General features: G+C 34.9%; 1 protein-coding gene across 3 annotated transcripts in view; it reads right to left on the minus strand.

Annotated features, from left to right (window-relative positions):
* Nucleotides 1-20473, minus strand: part of METAP1D (methionyl aminopeptidase type 1D, mitochondrial) — a 101725-nt gene that overhangs the window by 19959 nt on the left and 61293 nt on the right. For 2 of the 3 annotated variants that reach the window (XM_074215711.1, XM_074215710.1), the window contains exons 2-3: nucleotides 10254-10412; nucleotides 1072-1241 (exon numbers count right to left, since the gene is read on the minus strand). In XM_074215711.1, coding sequence (XP_074071812.1) covers nucleotides 1072-1241; nucleotides 10254-10380 — 297 coding nt within the window. In that variant the 5' untranslated portion in view covers nucleotides 10381-10412. The remainder of the gene's footprint in view (nucleotides 1-1071; nucleotides 1242-10253; nucleotides 10413-20473) is intronic. The other variant, XM_074215712.1, reaches the window with a different exon arrangement.

The raw sequence follows: 20473 nt of genomic DNA on the forward strand, positions 1-20473 counted from the left end.
AACCACCAACTCACAGCTATGATTTGTCACTATTGTAGCATGGATAAATAAATGTTGGCTCTTCTTAGGCTCCAATATACATTTTCTGTAAAATCTTCCAAGTCTCCTTAACATAATTTATAACCATGACCCAGTTCTTTTGGGTGATCTGCTAAAGTCAGAGCTACAAGCAAGCTATAAGGCAATGATCACTATTGGGTCAATATTAAAATGATGTGTTGTCATTTCTATAGGTTTTTTTTCTTTTCCAACTAACAAGTTAAATTCTTATTTCATTCATCATGGCTAATATCAAGTACTAAATCCCTATTCTCTGACATGAATGTACTTTGCCTAGAAAGGGAATAATTTTGTTGGTCGACTCAACCTTAGCAAATTTTATCAACCAGATGGTATTTTTAACTTTTGGGAAATAAAATATTCTTGGTATGGGTTTACTTTAAGGGGAAAAATACTAAAAGAATGTAAAAAGAAAATAGCTGCTTTTGTGATGAATGTCTCCTTCTTTTTAGCTTTTCTGAGTTTCCCCCACATGATTTCTATGCCTCTTTTACACTGAATTTTGAAAAAAATAGATCAATTGCCTTTTGTAAGGATTGCAGTCCCTGAAAATCTCAAGGACATGTTGGAGGCCTGACATCCTGTTTTATTTATTCTAAAGAAATTATTTTAAAACAGCAGCAATAATAATAGAAATATGAAAGTAGGGTTTAGGGAAAATATATCATGTGTCAGTTTTAACCTATTTCTTTCAGGTGCCCCCAACCCGGAAGACAAATCTTTGCTCTAACAAACAAACATCTTATATGCTTTGTTCCATCTAGGAATGCAAATTCAAATGCTCTGGTGGAGTTATTGGCTTAGAGTCCTAATGAGTAGATTCAATCCTTTGCCTAGAAGAGACTGTTAGAACTTCTAACATTAGTGTTTCTATGTCAAATCACATTACATGTAACAGACACATGATGTACATGCCCTCACAATCAGGAGAACAAATCAATATACTCTGTCCTTTGTGCAGCCAACCTTTCTAGGACTACAAAAAGTAGCAGAAAACAGGCTTCACAGTACCTGAGGAACTGGACGAGCTGAAGAGACTGTGGCAGGCAAAACTATCCTATGAGATGTGCATTTTTGTCTTTGGAAAAAGAAATATCTTCTTTGTTGATTGCTTGTCTGCTTGTGTAAGTAGACAGAACTGACAGGTGAACAGAAAACTCTAGGACAGCCAGTCACATGACCTTTGAGGAAAAAAATGTCTATTTAAAAACAAAGAAAAGAAGCAGGCATTTCTATGGCAAAAAAAATGTTGCCTAACATTAAAAAATATTATTCCATTTTTAATTGATTCCAAAAGATTTCCCAGATAGAAAAGGAAAGTAGATAGCACACTGAATTTTGGCCCATGTAATTCATTACTTTTTGTATCATTGTAGCATATTTATTAATATTATAGCATATTTAATGGTTGGCAACAAAAAACCTCATACAATAAAATAGAAATATTTGTAATCATCTTGCTGTATATCAAATCTATGAGAAGATTCTGTGGAAAATAAGCAGTAAAGTCGGAACCAAGGGGACCCTTGATTCAGGTCCCTGTTTGGATTATTTCACACTCAGTCACACTGATTTTCTTCCAAGTTACACAGACCAACAGCCAGCAGGACCCCTTGACCTTGATCAGATTACTATGTGTTAAGTTGTATACAGTGAGTATTACAATGAAACACAGTGGCAAGTGTTTGAGTCAGATAAAGAATAAGAGACATGGCAAAAATTTAGGGCTCCACACAAAAGGGGAATGAGTACAAAACAAAGATGGTATTAAGGGGTCTAGAACTGACTCCCCAGCACAGACCCATTGAGAGATCCGAGAGACCAGACAAACCACTTAGTTTTGCACTGTAACTATGACAGGGATAGAGCATAGAGTACTCTCATAAAATGGACTCAGAAATCAAGTCTCTAATTGGATTTGAAAAGGACATTATTCCTGCCAACTCGGCTGGCTAGTAAGTCTGTCTTTTTCGTAGAGTTCTTTCGAATACTTTCATCTGCAAAATACAGCCTTTTTTTTTTTTTGGCTGACTGGCTTAAGCATTAACTAATATAACACCTTACTAGGACTTGGTTTCATCACTTATTAGAAAGGGGATACTTTTAGTACTATCTCATTAGATTGTTTTGAGTTAAAAATATATATAGCATCTTTTTTCATGGTGGCAAAGAACTGGAAACTAAGAAGGTGTCCATCAATTGGAGAAGAAATGAACAAGTTATGACAAATGAATGTAATGGAATACTATTTCAGAGAAACCCAGGAAGACTTAAACAAACTGATACAGAATGAAGTAAACAAATCTAGGAGAAAAAATCATGCTATAACATCAATATTATAAAAGTAATTTTGAAATACTTAAGAACTTTGGCTTGGGAAATCATCAATCATCATTTCAGAGGACTGATAATGAAGAATGTCATCTTCCTGAGAGATGCAATGGACAATTGCATATGATTTATATGGGCATTTATTTTGCTCAATTGTACTTACTAGTTAAATTTTTTGCATTCTTTTTTTTCAGTGTTGAGGGGAGGTGGGAGGAAGAAAAAATAAATGCTTGGTAAGTTTTTTAAATTAAGTAAAAAATAGAAAGAACATATAAGAAAATATTAATCTAATTTCCTTCACTGTTTGTGATCTTGGGTAAACTATTTTATGTCTCTGTGCTTCTGTTTCTTTATCTGTAAATTAGGTATTATAATAACTGATATTCATGCTAAAGTTTATAAACCCTTTATGAAAACCATCTCATTTGAGACTTAAAACAACCCTATGAAATAATAATAATAATTATTATTATGAACATATTCATTTTACAGTTGAAGAAACTAAGACACAGAGAGGTTAAGTTATTTTCCCATGGTTACATAACTAATAAGGATGAGGTGAAATCTGAGTCCAAGTCTTAACTCCAAAGTGAGCATGCTCACTACTATTCCATACTTCCTTTTTCTAAATATCTCACAGGATTATTATTAGTATAAAATAAGACAAAACCCACAAAAGTTTAGGAGGTAGTATGGCACAAGAGAAAACTCCAGAACTGGTGTCAGAGGTTGGAATTAAAATTCTAGCTCCCAAATTTTTTAGTTGTGGGATTAAGCCTTATGAACTTCAGTTTTCTTGGCTGTCAAAAGGGGAAATTAATTATTCTACATACTTCACAGAATTGCTATGAAGAAAGTACTTTGTAAACCTTAAAAGTCTACTTCATCATTATCCCTGATGCCATTCTTAAACACAAGGTGTCTTTCTTACTAAATTGTTTCCCCCCCCCAAAAGTCTGATAGGGTTAGATTGAGTCATTTACATTGTTGCCTTGTGAATGGAAACACATTTGTGAGATGCATGTCTCTGGTAAAGGATCTAATCTGTAACTATGAAAGAGAAGTGCTTGGGTTTTTGTTTGTGTTTTATTGTTGCTGTTTTAAGGTTTAACTTCTGTATGTTTGCCTATTTCCAGGCTATATTTCACATGTCTTTCCCTCACCTATGCTTCTGTCACACTGGTCCACCTGTTTTTCCTGGCACAACAGATTCCATTCTTCATCATGCTTTTCCCATATCTATAATATTCTGCCTTCTTGGAACCATCCCTCCAAGTTTCAGTTCCCTTTCAGAGTCTTTTCTTGATTTTCATGCTGTTAGATTCTTCCACAAATCTTCTATTTACTATTTGGGAACATCACGTAGCAAGCTCCTTGAGGGCAGGGAGTGTCTTAATCCTCAAAGTTTAGTATATTGCCTGATGCATAATAGATGTTTAATAAACAGTTGTTGATTGATTGACATCACAATTATTTCTTTTGTTGTTGTTGTTGTTGTTTTTTAGGTTTTTGCAAGGCAAATGGGGTTAAGTGGCTTGCCCAAGGCCACACAGCTAGGGAATTATTAAGTGTCTGAGACCAGATTTGAACCCAGGTACTCCTGACTCCAAGGCAGGTGCTTTATCCACTAGGCCACCTAGCCGCCCCTCAACTATTTCTTAATATATCTCTCCCTCTGTCTCCCCTTACCCAGCAAGCCTTCCCTTGTACCAAAGATTTAAGTAGGGGAAAAAACCCCAATACATCAACCACATCGGACACCATATATAACAATCCACACTTATAATGACAGTGTTCATTTTCCTTTTTATTTCATTCACATCATTGTAGTCATTGTGTAAATTGTTTTCTTGGTTGTGCTTACTTCTTTTTTGTATAAGTTCATGTAAATCTGTAAGAAAGATTTTCATCTCTGTAAAAGTTCTCTGAATAAAAACAGCTGTCTAGAATCTAACCCTTGACATAGGCCTCATTAGTATCAGACTCTAGACAAGTAAACTACAAGATTAAGCCTGGGACATTCAACAACAAACACCTCAGTCACACCCAAAGGATGTTTGTAACATATGCATTCACTGACTGACAATCAGCTGCTAAATCTAATTCATGGCCAATTTGATTCTATAAAGCCCAGTTTTTTCAGCCCTCATCATTTACAAGGATGGCTATTTTCTGATGTATTCTCAAAATCCCTGGGATTGTCCCAAATATTTTGGATTAATAGTTTACAGAAGAAATAACAGGGCCACTGACAATATTCTTCCCATCCCTGGTTTGGTGTCAGGAAAATTTCAGGGAGTTATCAAAACAAAATGGATTGAAATTAACTTTAGATGTAAAAAAAACACAAGTATAGTAAACACTGTTCATCATGATTTTGTGAAAAGATAGGAATAACATCTGTATAATATGTAGTTGTCAAATTTTGAGGATATAATTTAAATCTGTGATGATGCTGATATTAACTAACATTTCTATAATACTTTAAAGTTTACAAAGATCTTTATATATATTATCTATTTTGTACAACAGTGAATATATTATGAAGCCTTTTTGGGGGAGAGGGGATATCATGAAATCAAGCAACAACAAATCACAGCATTCATTTCTATGAGGAGGGAGAATTTCTGTCTAATTAGCTCTCACATTGGATAAGGTCCCCTTTAAGAGAATTATTTCTTGGTCATCTGGCTCATCACTACAGTAGGAGAAAATTCTCTCTCTCTTTTTAAAAGGTTTATGGGTTTTTTCCTATACCAAGTCATTTGTCAGTTTCTTCTCCCCCACTTATTGAACTCTCCTTCATGACACATTAAAAACAAGCAAAACTCATCAACCAAAGACCTTGACAGCATATGCAACATTCTGATCCCAAAATCTCTCACCCCTCTACAGATTAAAGAAACTGTATTGCATTATCTGGTTGACCAAGAGAAATTAATAACTCATACTCATAAACTGCTTTAAGAGTTAAAAATCTCTTAATTCATAACAAGGATGGAAACAGATAATTCTGGTATTATTATTATTATTAGCACCATTTTAGAGAAATTGCTCTAAAATGATTAGCAGAGTCAGGTACAATTTCTCATATGCTCCTTCTAATAGAAGTATTTTTTGAGTTATCTGATTTTATATCTATTTTCTTAATTTTATGATTTTTAAAAATTTTCATTTTGGGGTCCAAGCCAATGATTTTATTGCTATACAGAGGAAAATCCTAGTGTGGAAATTCCAATGGAGATTGGCAATTGTTCATGCACCTAGTCTATGGGAGTTGCTTGGTATATAAGTCAGATCTAGGACCTCAGTTGAATTCTTCCTGAATTTGAGGCTAGTACTCTTATCTCCTTTGACTTTCCATATTCATTTTTCCTTTTTAAAGCAAGTGCTTCAACCCAGAGTCAACTAGGTGGGATGTATTATTGAAGATGCATAATGTATTTTTCAGGGAATAAGTTGTTTTGTTTTATGATCAGTTAGGGTTTTTTTTCTGGTGGGAGAGAAGCAGATCACAACATCAGGGGGATGATAGCAAGACAAGCACATGAATTGGATTTGAGTGAGGGGGTACTGTCTTAAGTCACCAGCCTCACTTTCTCCTCCAGAGCTATCTGGGTCCAGTGGTAGGATATGAATCAAGACAACTAGAGATGGCCCTGGATGTGGTGAATCAGTGTCAAATGACTTGTCCAAAGTCACACAGCTAGTAAGAGTCAAGTGTCTGAGGCAGGATTCGAACTCCTGTTCTCCTGACTCCAAGGTCAGTGCAGTGCTCTATCTACTGAGTCACTAAGGATAACAACAAAAATTCAAAGAACACCTTCCATTAGAATCACTTAAGAATCTCATTCCAATCTCCAAAAGCCTTCAAGAGGACCAATATTTATCAGGGCTTCCATAGTGACAAAAGAAATTTTGGACTAGTGGTCTGGGGATCTGGATTATAGTTTTGCCTCTAACATATATATACACTGTCCAGGACTCAACTTTCTCAATTGTAAATTAGGGAAGTGGATTGAATGAATCCTAAAATATCTTACTAACACCTCTTGAGGGCTAGAGAATTGTGAACAGTGATGAAGCCTAAGTCAAAGTGGCCAAGATCTTATAAGGTGGCCATCTACCAGTTTTACTCAGTTCTAATACAGAGTCACAGAAGGGGGATTTTTACTATACACTGAAACATCACATCTAGGCAAGAGACCAACTATAATGGTCTTGCCTATCTTTTGAGATAAGACCCAGTGGGATGGTGGGGAGGACTTGAAATTTGGAAAGTCTAGGCTCAAATCCCAGACCATACTCTAGCTGTATGTATGACCTGAGGCAAATCACTTAACCTCTCTGGGACAGTTAAATAAAACAATAACAGCTCACATTTATTTAAGGTTTTTTTAAAGCACTTTTTATGACCATCATTTCTTCTGAGTCTTGCAACAACCTGGGGAAACTACATAGTACAAGTATTGTTATTCTCATTTTAAAGATATAGACATTAAGATGTCTGAGGTTGCTCTTTCCACTATTTCTCTCTCATTTAAATAGGAGTATAGATATCTTTTAGATATTCTCTATGATGATAAACAGAATGCTGCCATTATATCTGACTCGCCACAGAAAAGATTGATGAAAGGTTAAATTCAGATACAAACAGAGTTGACTGTATACTAGAATTCTAAACATCTGATTCTAAACTCTAAAACACATCCAGAAACATTCAATCTGTTAACAATCGTGGCTATACATGTGCCAAGTTATCTTATCAACTATTCTACATTCACAGGATACTTCATTATTTGGAATGAAATCTTCACCTCCATCCCATAAAAGACACACTATAAATGTTGTCACAAGATAACAGGATAATAAGGTACCGTACTGTGTTGTTATTCTACTAACTATTCATTACAAACCAGGAAGAAAAAAACTGTAGTCCTTTCACAGGTGAAATGAAGAATGTACTTACACCAACCACATGCCATTCCAAGATAAAGGTTGTAGTAAACATCATAAAGAAATAAAGAAAAATCCCTGTTTTTACCAAATACAAACTAACATAATAAAATTCTTCTCAAACTCATAAGAAAACAAAATAAAAATTCCATGTCCTACTTTAAGAGATTACCCAAAAGGAAATATATATATATATGAAATTTCCAGAAAAATATTATTATATTTTATATACATTTCTTTCCTCCTTCCTATCTCCCTCACCGTTCCCAGACAAAACAGTATTTTTAATACCTCTTTTCAACCCCTCTAACTCTTAAGTTGCTGCATTCACAACTAATTTGATGTACCCACCTCATCAATCATCACAGACAGGAACAACCTGGCCTGTTCCCATTAGGCCACACTTCCCCTTCTTTACTGTGATCCAGTGTTCTATTCACTATTGTTCAACTACAGTCCACAGCTCATCTTTTTGTTAAAGTATCTGGGGATAGGGTGTGGAGATACAAGTTATATGGTGTTGCTAATTAGTAATAAAACAGACAGTTTTATCAAGCTGATATATCCATGCATACTCTAATGGAAAGGCATCAGAAATATCAGGAGAGCCTGACACTCTAGAAGGAGATGCTGTGGATCATCACTACTAGTCCTCAAACAGATCATCCCAGGGAGGATGTATAGTGTTGATTATTTAACAAAAACTCTGTACAGGCTTTTTTGGTAGCAAATCTATATGTTATTTGTTATGAATACTAGAATACTTACTGCTATCAAGTATAATAATAAGAATTATTTTCAGTGTTACAAAAATTGTATCAGCACATAGTTTGTGCTGAACACTGGAAATTATAGTCAAGTGCTTCTTTCGCTCCATGGAGAATCACACTGTGCAGTCTGAGCATCTCTCAAAATTGCTGAATGTATCCTGGATCTTGTGGCATATTTTTCCTGTTTTAAATTTGTATTTACAATGTAAATCTTTGATATGACTTTAAATGTTCCCATAAACAGTAAAAACATAATCTACTAGGGCTTCAGTTTTTTCCCCCTCCTTGAACAGATTTAGCCCCAAAGGTAGAATTACAGAATTCAAGTATGGTAGAGGCTGGGGTACATGTTAAGTGACTAATTTTGCTGCATACAATGTGCCCTATATTTATTAGCCTTTTAGTCTAGGTCTGTTTTAATTGTTATCTGTTCACACAGGCTATACTCCATAATGAAATACTCCCATTTCACCCACTAAGCAGAGGGTTTTTGTATATGCACCTCTATTAATGACCCTTAATTAAGTTGATTTTAGTCTTGTAAATGTGATTTTTCTCTTGGTCAACAAGTATTTTTTAAGGGAGAGGTTCAATGAACTTTCCAATGGATGTTTTAGAATTTTCTTTTTGAACAGCTATAAAATTGAAGGAAGTCCCCCCCCCTTCTAGTGAGGTGTGGTTTATCACTAAAGTTAAACCATTCATTTACATTAAATACTCTTCAAGGGAAACACTATCACATGTTTTTAATTCTCAGTTATTCTGCATTTCAAAAGTATACTGTGATAGAGCAGAAAACAACTTACCACTCATAAAAATCTGCCTGGTACTAATTCACAGAAGCTGACAAACTCAACAAAGATAACATAATTTTAAAGGACATATTATTAAAACATTTCTTTTAATATGATTTTTCTGCAATTGTCAGCAGAAGAGGGGCTAGTTACAAAAGTATTATTTATAGTATGTTAATGTCTAGTTGATTTTTACAATAGAGGTAATTCATTTGGATAAAGTGAAGACTCTACACTAGATTTAAATAATACCAAATTAGGATACCAAATTTTTAAATCATCATGCTTTACCAATACATTTTAACTTTAAATCAGATTAAAAAAAAATAGGTTACCTATTTAAAAGCATCTAATTCCAGTATGGCAAACTTTGAGCTACTTTTAACCAACTACATAAAATAATAATAATAATAATAATAATAATAATAATAATAAATCCTTCCTATGGCAGTCTCAGTAAGTAATATGCTACAGGAATACCTTTTGAAGAGGCTAATTTAGGAACTAAGGAAAGATAACACTTCAGAAACTCCAACCAATTACCTAGAGTAGGGACGCAAGCTTTTAAAGTACTGTTTCAAAACCAAAAGGGAATATGACAAAATGTATCTCTGTCTTCTATTTCTTAACCTAAAACATTGAAGATCCACATGACAGTGTTGCTATCTTAGAAAAATTGTAGTAAGTAGAAAATTAAATAGTCTGCATACTTAATACACCTCTCTTATTGATTTTTTTATGACTATTCAAGATGCACATTTCAAGAATAGATGTAAAAGATTAAAGGTTTCTTCCAACTACAAGTAACCTGTATAGCAGAAGAGCTCATATTTCACAAGAGAAAACCTGTGCATTTGGTGAATAAAAGAACAACATAGAGGAATGCCTCAGGCTGAAGCAGAAACTGATTGGGCAAAGCAGAAAGACAAGAGCCCTTGAAACTAAACAAAAGCAAATTCATTCTGTTGACAGATGTTGATTACATCAAAGCAACAAGGAACTTTCTCCCCCCACTTTTTTTTAACAACCAATATCTCTTTATTATCTATATATAGCAGCCCTTTAACCAACTATAATCAACATTATCTAACTTGTAAAAATTTTTAAGTTAAAGAATATTGTAATGAGGTTTTAGCTAGGCTTCTCTAAACAGTATATTCTATTCACATGGACATGTGTAGCCATGCTGGCCCACGCCATCATCAGCCCCTTACTTCCAGGGGTTAACTGCTCTGGCAGCCAAATAAAATACAGAGAGAGCCATGTAATTATGGAGACAGTCAAAGGGCAGGCTCTATTTTGAAATCTATTTGCACAGACAAGGTCTTCCAATTTAGCTTACAGGAAACAAGCTGGTAAAGGGAGTCTCCTTTTCTCCAGATGCTTTCCACACTTTTTCTCCATTTCAGGAAATCATGGATATGGACACCATACACGACTGTTTCCTGGATTACAAGCCAAGATGCCATTACAGAATGAAGACTAAATCTGTTTTACAAGCCTGTAAAAAAACATTTTTCTCTAATTAGCAGCATTTGGAAACTCCCCTCCGCCAACATGATATGGCTACAGTGTTTATTAAACAACAATTTTAATGAGAATATAATCCCATTTGCTATGCAGGTGTTGGGGGAGGAGATTATTTTAAATGCTCAAAATATGGTATAGGAATATATATTTGTCAAAAATAAACATCCTAACATGCAAAAAATAATGGTTTTATAGTTATTTATATTCAATACCATCATATAATATTTTGAAAGCATAAGATAACTATGAAATTCAGAGTGTTTTTAAATGGCCAAAAAACATGTTTTTTTTTACATAGAAACAACATGTAATATGAATCTTACAATTTGTACCAGTCATTTAATGCTGTGGTTGGCAGTTTCCACTAGACTAGAATAAGCTAATAAAGGCCAATGAGATTTTGTTTGAATTTCTCCTTTTCTCTCATATTAAAATTGGGCACACTACCACCACTGCTTATGAAACCATTTATTATTTCTCTGCTTAGTGTGCCTATTCAAATGAAGGTGAAGCAAATGCATACTAGAGTTCTCAGAATTCATCATTCAGTCATAAACTAAAACCCCAGGGTCACAATCCTAGAGAAGGTAAGTTGGAAAGCTAGAAAGACTTAGAGCCTCTTCTATTGAGAGGAAGGGTGACAGCCTTAGGGCTGCCTTGCCTAATAATAACAACATTCAAGTAACAGTGCCCAGGTCACGACAAAACATGACCCTCTTCATTGCTCTTTCAGGAAGCTGGCTCCATGCCATCTTTTTTCTTCTTTTTTTATCAATAGCAATTGATGGAGTATAATGTCAATGACAAACAAAAAGAAAATTGAGGGGAAATTCTCATTTTGCTTCTTTAAAAAGGCTGGTTTGCTAATTTTCTGATCACTATTCCAACCCTTTGCAATAAGATAAACCATCCTTCAGCCTCTGGTAAACTAAAGTGGGAAACAGGAATATTTACTACAGTGATACTTGGTATAAAAAAATCAGTGTAGTAAGAATGCATACCCGAAATCCAAAGCTAACAAAAAATCACCTATGAAATGAGGGAGGCAAGGAGAGAGGAAAGAAGGAAGAAAGGAAAGAGGAAGGAAGGAAAGAGGAAAGGAGGAAGGAAGGAAAGAGGAAAGAAGGAAGGAAGGAAAGAGCATTAACTTGTGTACACATTTCTCCTCAAGATGGAAATCTTCCTTTTTCCACATCAAAGTGGAAAATCACTAAGCTTGCCTTTATAATCATACTGTACAAGAAGCAGATTTCATTGCCTATAGGTTAAAGTTTATAGAAAAGTAGAATTCTTTTGCATTTTAACAATGCATATGTGCAGGCCAACTTTTTGGACAAAGAAATATTGTATTCTTCCTGGGAAAATAAAGAAGTGATTTATTAATACCATAGTTAAAATGTAATACTTTATTCTAGTTAAGCCCAGTGGAAAAAAATGTCATCCAGAAAACCATTCTTCTTGTAGGCTTTCTGAATCCAGCAATACCACATAAATACAAAACAAAAGACAAGTGCTAATTAGAGTAGAAGCACAAAAAAACATCAAATGAATAAAATCCAAAAGCTCAGGCTGAGTAATATTAAGAGTTTCACACTGGTGGTACCCAGGGAATACAGACTCCTAGTTAGCATAAGACATCTGGCAAATTTCAACTTTCCAAAGTCTAACAAGAGAAACATTCCTTTTACCTTACACACTTTTGGTGAAGATGAAGAAAATAAAGGAGTTTGCAATAAAACACAGAAATCAGAACCAGAAACATCAAGTTGATAAGATTCACACACTGATTTGAATCTTAGACACAATTTATATGAAAAGTACCTCAAGTTAAAAAACAGATAAATTACCCTTACTTTGCAGATTCTTGTTTGCCTTTAATTCTTTTGGATAATAGGTCATACATGTTCTCTGACATATATAATCCTATCCAAAATATGAGTTATTTAGGACTAAAATCATAATAATACATAGGAAACCTAAGAAAGGAGACAAAAGAGTCTCAATATACTATGGATACAGAGTTAATATGCCTTATTTCTATTATATTAAAGTGTATGAAAACAACCCAGAGAATTTGGGGGGCTTTATTTTGCAAAAACACTGTTGATATTCTATATTGCAGTATCTTTTATGCAAGTTGTTCCCCCCCCCCATGTGTGTGTACCATTTAAAGTCATTTCTGCAAACAATTGGTGTAAAATAGCTCAGAAGCTACAGTCTGGGCTGAACAATGCAGTATCAGTGCCTTTTAAAAATCTACACCAAAATGCTTTACATGCAATGTTTTCATTGATTGCATAACTTCAGGTGAGGAACAGAAAATAAAAAGAATACATTTGAATACAAATTCTGCACTGGATGGTTTTGATAATTGTGTGGATTTTTCTCTCTGCCTTATCACCATGCAATAGAAAAGATGGTCACTAGAGTCAGTAATCACAACCCAAAATGACAAGGCGAAGGCTTTAGGAAAGCAATGTACTTTCATGTTTCTATGATTGAATATACATAGCTCTAAAACAATAGAAGCTAAGGGCACACTTCAAAGGGTTATTTTCACAATGAAAATAAAAGACAATACATAGCAGACTGTAATAAAAAAGAAAATTTAGTATTTTCCAAGAGTAGCTTTCTTTGAGGTTGGAATAGTTCTATCACCATAAAAATACTGTATATGTAATACAACCAGATACACAATTGGCTAATTGTAGGAACAAAGGTCCACTTATCCTCATAGTTTTGGGTACTTATACAATAACTGAAGAGTACCGCAATAGAACATACTTAAAGGGAGACTTGTTGAGTATTTAGTCAGTTGTTATACCATGACTATAAAATCATTTCCTCAACCAGAAATGCTTTTTTTTATCAAGTACCTATAATTTCTATTTTTATTTGAACAAGTTGCTGCTCACATTTGAAAGCATAGTTTAATTTAAAAATGCTATCTCTTGCTGATGGAATTGGATATCTGTCACACCTGGTGGATATTTAAATCCATCTTCACATTTTTATATTGACAGCTGTAATATAATTTCCCTAATAGTGCAATATTATTTATAACCTTTTGAACAATATTTCTAATACAAACATAATGATAATAAAATATTAATAATAATAATAATAATAGAACATATCCATTAGAGGAAGACTAAAAGTGGGGAACAAAATGCAAAACAGTGGCTAAATCAAAACTCCATTATTTTTGTGAGGGAATGTCTTATGGGATTTTCTTCACATTTACCTAATTACATTTTACCTGGGCTAATAGTCCATTAATTTTTTATTCCCTGATTACTAGCTGGCTGATGGTAAGCAAAAATCAAAGTGTATTGATTGGCCATGAAAAACTGGTTTAAAAATTATTAATGTGCCACAGGTATTTCATGTTAATGAATAAGCAGCTATATCATCCTACCCAACCTTCTAAAGTTGGAAACTTCAAGCTCTGAAAGAGTCAGGAAGTTCATAGGTAATGTCCAATTGGGTGAATTATGAAAGACTCAGTCTCTGTTCTTGTCCCAAGTTTCTTTTTAGACAAGGAAATGAATCTCAATATTTCGAAATATAGGAAAATCAACTCTTCTACCACCTGGCCTATCATCAAGTTTGTAAAAGTTATGAATTCATCCAAATATCTAAGCTGAGGTACCAACTGTTTTCAGGGGATGTGTGATGGTAAAGGGTGTGGGAATGAATAATGGTAAAGGGTGGTATTAGGAGGAGCTATTTACCCGAAGATTCTACTGTGTAACTAAGTCATTCACCAAGTTTATTATAGTAACATGCTATGTAGTTTTATCAGAAAACTTTATATTTTTATACTATCTTTAAATATCATTTATTCAACAGTATGGTTACCAAAAGTCCTATGTAATACTTTTTTTTTTTGCAAGGCAATGGGGTTAAGTGGCTTGCCCAAGGCCACACAGCTAAGTAATTATTATGTGTCTGAGGCCAAATTTGAACTCAGGTACTCCTGACTCCAGGGCTGGTGCTCTATCCACTGAGCCACCTAGCCGCCCCAGTCCTATGTAATATTAAATGGACTGAGTAATTGACAGTATTATAGAACAAGTTTTGAAGAAAATAGTTAAAAAAATATTTATAAAGTGATTGTTTCATAGAAATATCAAATAAGATTTTATCTTTATTACTTGAAATATACAAGGGTCTCTTCTTTGCATAAAATTCCCTGTTTATTAAACAGTGATAGAGGAAGAACTTGTTTACATTTCTAGCACTACCAACATACATCATTTATGACAAAAAAAAAACAAGCACTCCATGAGAAATGCTCAATCACTGTCAATCACACACACTAAAATATACATAAACCAAAGCATGTGGTGTGAACTGTATTAAATTCAACCAAACACAGAATTACCAACATAACAAACAAAAAAACAAATAATTATAGGTGACTCATAGACCTATTTACACAATACACAAAATAACTCAGAAAGGTACGTAACCATGGAAACCTAATAGCCTAAATTCAGTATCTTTGAATTTTGTATTTATTTAAACACACTGGAAATAATGTCCACATAACATTAAAATCTTTCTTTTAAAGGGTTATCTTATTTGTTGTCTGATGGATGACAAAATGACTTCATTTCAACTAAAAATTCAGAAGATATTTTGCTAAAATAATGAAAAAATATATAACTATTTTTGAGACAGATGTTTTTAAGCCTGCTAACCTGCTGATTAACAAGTGAAAGACCTCAACTATATGAAATGAATCCCATGATATCAGAATATTAAAAATGCATCTGACACACACAGACTTTTCTTAAACCTCATACTGTTGCACATGCCCCCCCCAATCTCCCTTAATTAACTACTATAGTTGAAATGCTATTAGTCTTTCCTGTTAAAGTTCTTTCTCAGTGACAATTACAATTTGCATGGTTTAATATTTAATACTATGATTAGTACTAATGTCCTATATTTTGCTTCCTAATCTAAATGAGTAAAACATTATTTTGTAGTTCACTGGCTCCCACACTTAAGATTTAATGTTCAGTGTGTATTTCATTATGTAGATGAGCAAGGGATGTTGTTTGACATGATTTAAATGGGTCAACAGTATTTTCCTAGTCACATTAATCATTCAGACAGCTAGAATGAAAAAAAAAATAGACCATGAACATTAAAACTAGAAAACCTGTTAATGCCAGTGACACTCACCTTTGGTCAGTTACCTATGCATGTACTTCTTGAGAACTTCTTGAGAAAACAGAGTAATAGATATCAAAAAAGTATTTTGTTATTTAGTGAGAAAAAATATTTCAAGGCCACTGGCCCTCTTTCCAAATACTACATGGGCCCCACAGGGCCAGGTCTCAGAGGTAACAAATTGCAAAGAAAACTAACATGAAGTGGGAATGTCTGAAAACAATGAACTGTTTCCTCTTCAAGGAGAAAGGAAAAAAATTGGGAAAACTCAGTTCCTAGAAAGGATGAAAAAAGGAGGCTTGGACCAGTCATACCACATGTATAAATGATGTGACTATAAAAATCCAAGGATGACAAAAATATTCTTTGGAAGTGGACTCCTGTTTTGACACCGTGACAGCCTTAACTCCAACTAGGTCAAAAACACAGTCATCACCAAACAAGGACTCTTTACTATATTGGGAGTTAGGGGTATATGAAGAAAAAAAAGGTAGAAAAAAGGGTGCGATGAAATAACAAAATAACATGGTTTCAAATCATCTCAAGCTAGTCCCAAATGAAACGAAGCATATACTTTAGAATATGGAAAGCAAGAAATATAAAAATGTAAAAATATTTTCTTTTTTTCCCTTGAGAATATTTTCAAACTCAGATGAAGAACAACCCTAGAATTTTCTTTCTTTCTAGCAGTGGACAACACGGGGACAACTCTGGAAGGATAATTGAGTTCATTGCTGGGGGAAGTCAACATGGCTAGTCAAGTTATCAAAGGCAGTTTTAGAAGGAAATACCCATTCTCCTCTCAATGGTATGTTACACATAAATTAGACTCTTTAGACAAGTAGAAACATGACCATCCCACTAGCAGCTCTTTGTTCCCAAATGTAAGCTTCTTAAGAGTTCCAAGGCTGTGATGAAGGAGATGCTTGCCAGTGCACGTATCAACAACATTAAGCTTTTTCATTTTGTTTATCTTCCTCAAAGGTCATTCTTACAATTGGTTATATTTCTGCTAGATCCCATGGAATGAGTAGCCATACCTTGGAAAAAATCTAAAAAGCTCTCTAAAATTTCTCCTATATTAAAACTACTTTATATACCAGAGCAGGAACTATCTCTTGGTTTCCATTGACCTAGAAGCAGTTGTTGGTGACAGTTATGATAACCCAGACACTTCCTTCCACCTGGTCAACTACTGTATCCCAACTCTGTGAATAACTGGGTTTGGGGAGAGAGCAACATAGTGTCCGCACCCTAAGGGCACATTTGCAAGAAGCAAAAATAAAAGTCCAAGGTTTCTTTAAACTGAAGTCAAATCAAGTCAAGTCAACAACCATTTTATTAAGCGTGTACCACTTTCAGGCACTGACGATACAAAGAAAGACAAAAACCAGTTTCTGTTCTCAAGGAACTCACAGTCTATTACTGGGAGAAATGATCTGCAAAAAAAAAGCCATACAAACAAGATATATACAGGATAAATTGGGGATGTTATCAGATGGAAGATACTAATGACGTCAGTGTCATTAGGTTTCAAAACACATGGAAAAATGGGGGTTTCTAGAAGACTAGAAAAGTAGGAAGGTAACAAAGGATTTTAAAAGCCAAATAGGATTTTATATTGATCTTGATCCTGTAGGTATTAGGGAGCCACTGAAGTTTGTTGAATGGGGTGGGGGGTAAGGGTGGAAAAACTATGATCAGATCTACTCTTTAGTAAGATTAATTGACAGCTGAAGAGAAGTCAACCAGAGAAGCTGGAGAGAAGTCAACCAGAAAGCTGCTGCAAAAGTCCAGGTGTGAGGCAATAAGGGTCTGCACTGGGGTGATGGTAGTATCAGAAGAAAGAAGGGAGCTTATACAAGAGATGTTACAAAGGTAGACATGACAAAACTTGGCAACCAATTAGATAAGAGACAGTCAGAAATTGAAAATGACACTGAGGTTGTAAGGCTGAATAATTGGAAGGATGCTGGGAGACAGGGGATATAGCTAGGGTGTAGAACCTGGAATAAGAAAGACAAGAGTTCAAATACTGCCTTAGATACTCAGCTACTCTGTGACTGAACAAGTCAATTAAGCTTTGTCTGCTTCAGTTTAAACATCTGTAAAATGGAGATAATAACAGCACTCTATCCCAGAGTTGTTGTAAGGATAAAATGAGATAATATTTATCAACCTTAAATAAAGAAAGCTAGGCAGTACAGTGGATAGAGCATTGACCTTGGAGTCAGGAGAACCTGAGTTCAAATCCAACCTCAGATACTAGACTCTTAACTAGTTATGTAACTTTGGGCAAGTCACTTAACCCTGGTTGCCTCTCAATCAGGCCATCTCCAGTCCTGATTCATATCTGGCCACTAGATAGAGATGACTCTGGAGGAGGAAGTGAGGCTGGTGATTTATAGCTGATACAAAGAAAACGTCTTTGTTAAAGTATTCCAGATTAGAAGGGGAAGACTTCATTTTAAACCTGTGCTATCTTGTATGGATTTTCATCCTGTGAAACAACAAAAATTTCAAATGCTAGCTAAGCCCTAACCTGCAGTTGCTTCCTGTTTGTGAGCAAGGAACAACTAGAGGAAGCTGGAAACTTCTCATCTCAGCTCAACAGAGTGGAGATCATAGCCTCTTCTTGAAGACAGATTTCTCCTTGTGATTATTCATGCATTTGTAACCTCCACATGACTGCAGTATACTCTTCTTTCGAGTGATAATGTGGCCCAAAGTTTCAGCCAATACAGACTACAGCAGCTCAAACAGCTTAAAGCACACCAGTGCTCTACAGATCATATGTACCTAATTATTTCCAAGTGCAGTATGATTGGAGGTGTTGGCTTTGATCTTAAAGCGTTTCAGGCTTGGTCACCTTGAGGATTTTCTAGTACACCATGCACCATCAAGACAGTTTTAGACTTCAGAATGGCTAGAGATAGAATATACAGTAAGCAAATTCTATTTCCTCTTCTGTATTCTTAAAAAAAATATTAGCTGGCAAGTAGACTTCTGAAGAATGGTGCTAAGATCTGCCTCAGAAGGCATTTTCTTGATGATAAGGAAAAGGAAAAGTGATATATCATGAAAAACAAGTGTGTGATTTGTTGATGGGAACTGGGTGGTAATATGTATGCTTTAGGGCTTTGCCATAATCAAATACATTCCATACCTGTTTTCATCACCTCAATGGTTATGCCTTGATAATGGTAAAGATCACCTTGGTGCTGCAGTCCCAACCATGTAATCAGGGGTCAGCACTCTCTAGGTTTGATGGTAATTAGTTAGGGAACACATAAAAATCCTTCCAGCCTCAGTTTCTCCTTCTCCCTGAAACTTCTGTCACAAGTGGCAACCTAGTCACTGGAATTTATGAGCTCTGTTTTTAAAACTGGGAATGAATATTTCCTTTTGAAATTATTCTGACCCATAGCCTAAAGTAGATTATAATTATCATTCCTAATGCCCAAACAAGTTAAAGTAACAGCTGTTCTTGAGTATATGTTTGAACTTTTATATAAAATGTTAAACTAAGACCCAAACTAAAGACATTACATTTTTGGTATCAATAGCAACTTTTGTAAAATTCAAATTTGGTCATCAGTTTTAAGTCATAGGATAAGAGGGCTAGAGTTATAGAGAACCTCTGAATCTATCAATTTCAAGCATCCTTAACCTTTTGTTTCATGGATCTCTCTCATACTTTTTGGATATTCCTTTTCAATCTGACTCTTTGTGACCCCATTTGGGTTATTTGGCAAAGATACTGGAGTGTTTTGTCATTTCCTTCTCCAGTTCATTTTACAAATGTGGAACTGAGACAAATAGGGTTAAGTGAATTACTCAGGGTCACACAACTAGTAAGTGTCTGAGGTTGGATTTGAATTCAGGTCTTCTTGACTCAAGGTTGGGTGCTCTATCTACTATATCATCTTGCTGCCCCTATAATGAAATGTAATTATCAAAATATTATTTTTTTTTAAAAACAAGTTCACGGGGCGGCTAGGTGGCGTAGTGGATAAAGTACTAGCCTTGGAGTCAGGAGTACCTGGGTTCAAATCTGGCCTCAGACACTTAATAATTACCTAGCTGTGTGGCCTTGGGCAAGCTACTTAACCCCATTTGCCTTGGCAAAAAAAAAACAAAAAACTAAAAAACCCATTATCTAATCCAACTCCTTCCTATCAGAGAGGAGAAAAATAAGGCTGAAGTAGGGGAACTCACTTGTCTAGTGTCATACAAGGGTTAGAGGTAGGATATAAATCCATATCCTCCAGAACTCTCTACCTCTTCTATGCACACAAAATTTCCCAAATTATTATTAATTTTCCCCCTTTCCCACCAAATATGTTGGACAGTATTTTTGGAGGAGAACATTTAAGTGATGAATAATTAATTTATGCAGAAAATCATCGATTTAGGGGCAACTAGGTGGCACAGTGGATAAAGCACCAGCCCTGGAGTCAGGAGTAGTACCTGGGTTCAAATCCAGTCTCAGACACTTAATAATTACCTAGCTGCGTGGCCTTGGGCAAGCCACTTAACCCCATTTGCCTTGCAAAAAAAATCATCAATTTACAAAAGCTGGCCCTCCACAAATGTGTTTATAAGTCAATAGTCTGGAACTTTGAACATATTTTCTCATAAAAACAATGTTATATATAGTGGTTAGATGTATATTTACAATAGAAAGGGTGAAAACTATGATATTGCAAAACATATGGGATTTTTAAATAGATTAAAGCTTAATGGCAAAGTCTGAAAAATGAATATCACATAATATTGTTTCTGCAGGAAAATTCACTCAACATTACACAAGCAGAAGGGAATATGAAGATTCTGGGAATACATTCA

The sequence above is a fragment of the Macrotis lagotis genome, chromosome 1 (genome assembly GCF_037893015.1).
Source record: "Macrotis lagotis isolate mMagLag1 chromosome 1, bilby.v1.9.chrom.fasta, whole genome shotgun sequence".
Lineage (NCBI taxonomy): Eukaryota > Metazoa > Chordata > Mammalia > Peramelemorphia > Peramelidae > Macrotis > Macrotis lagotis.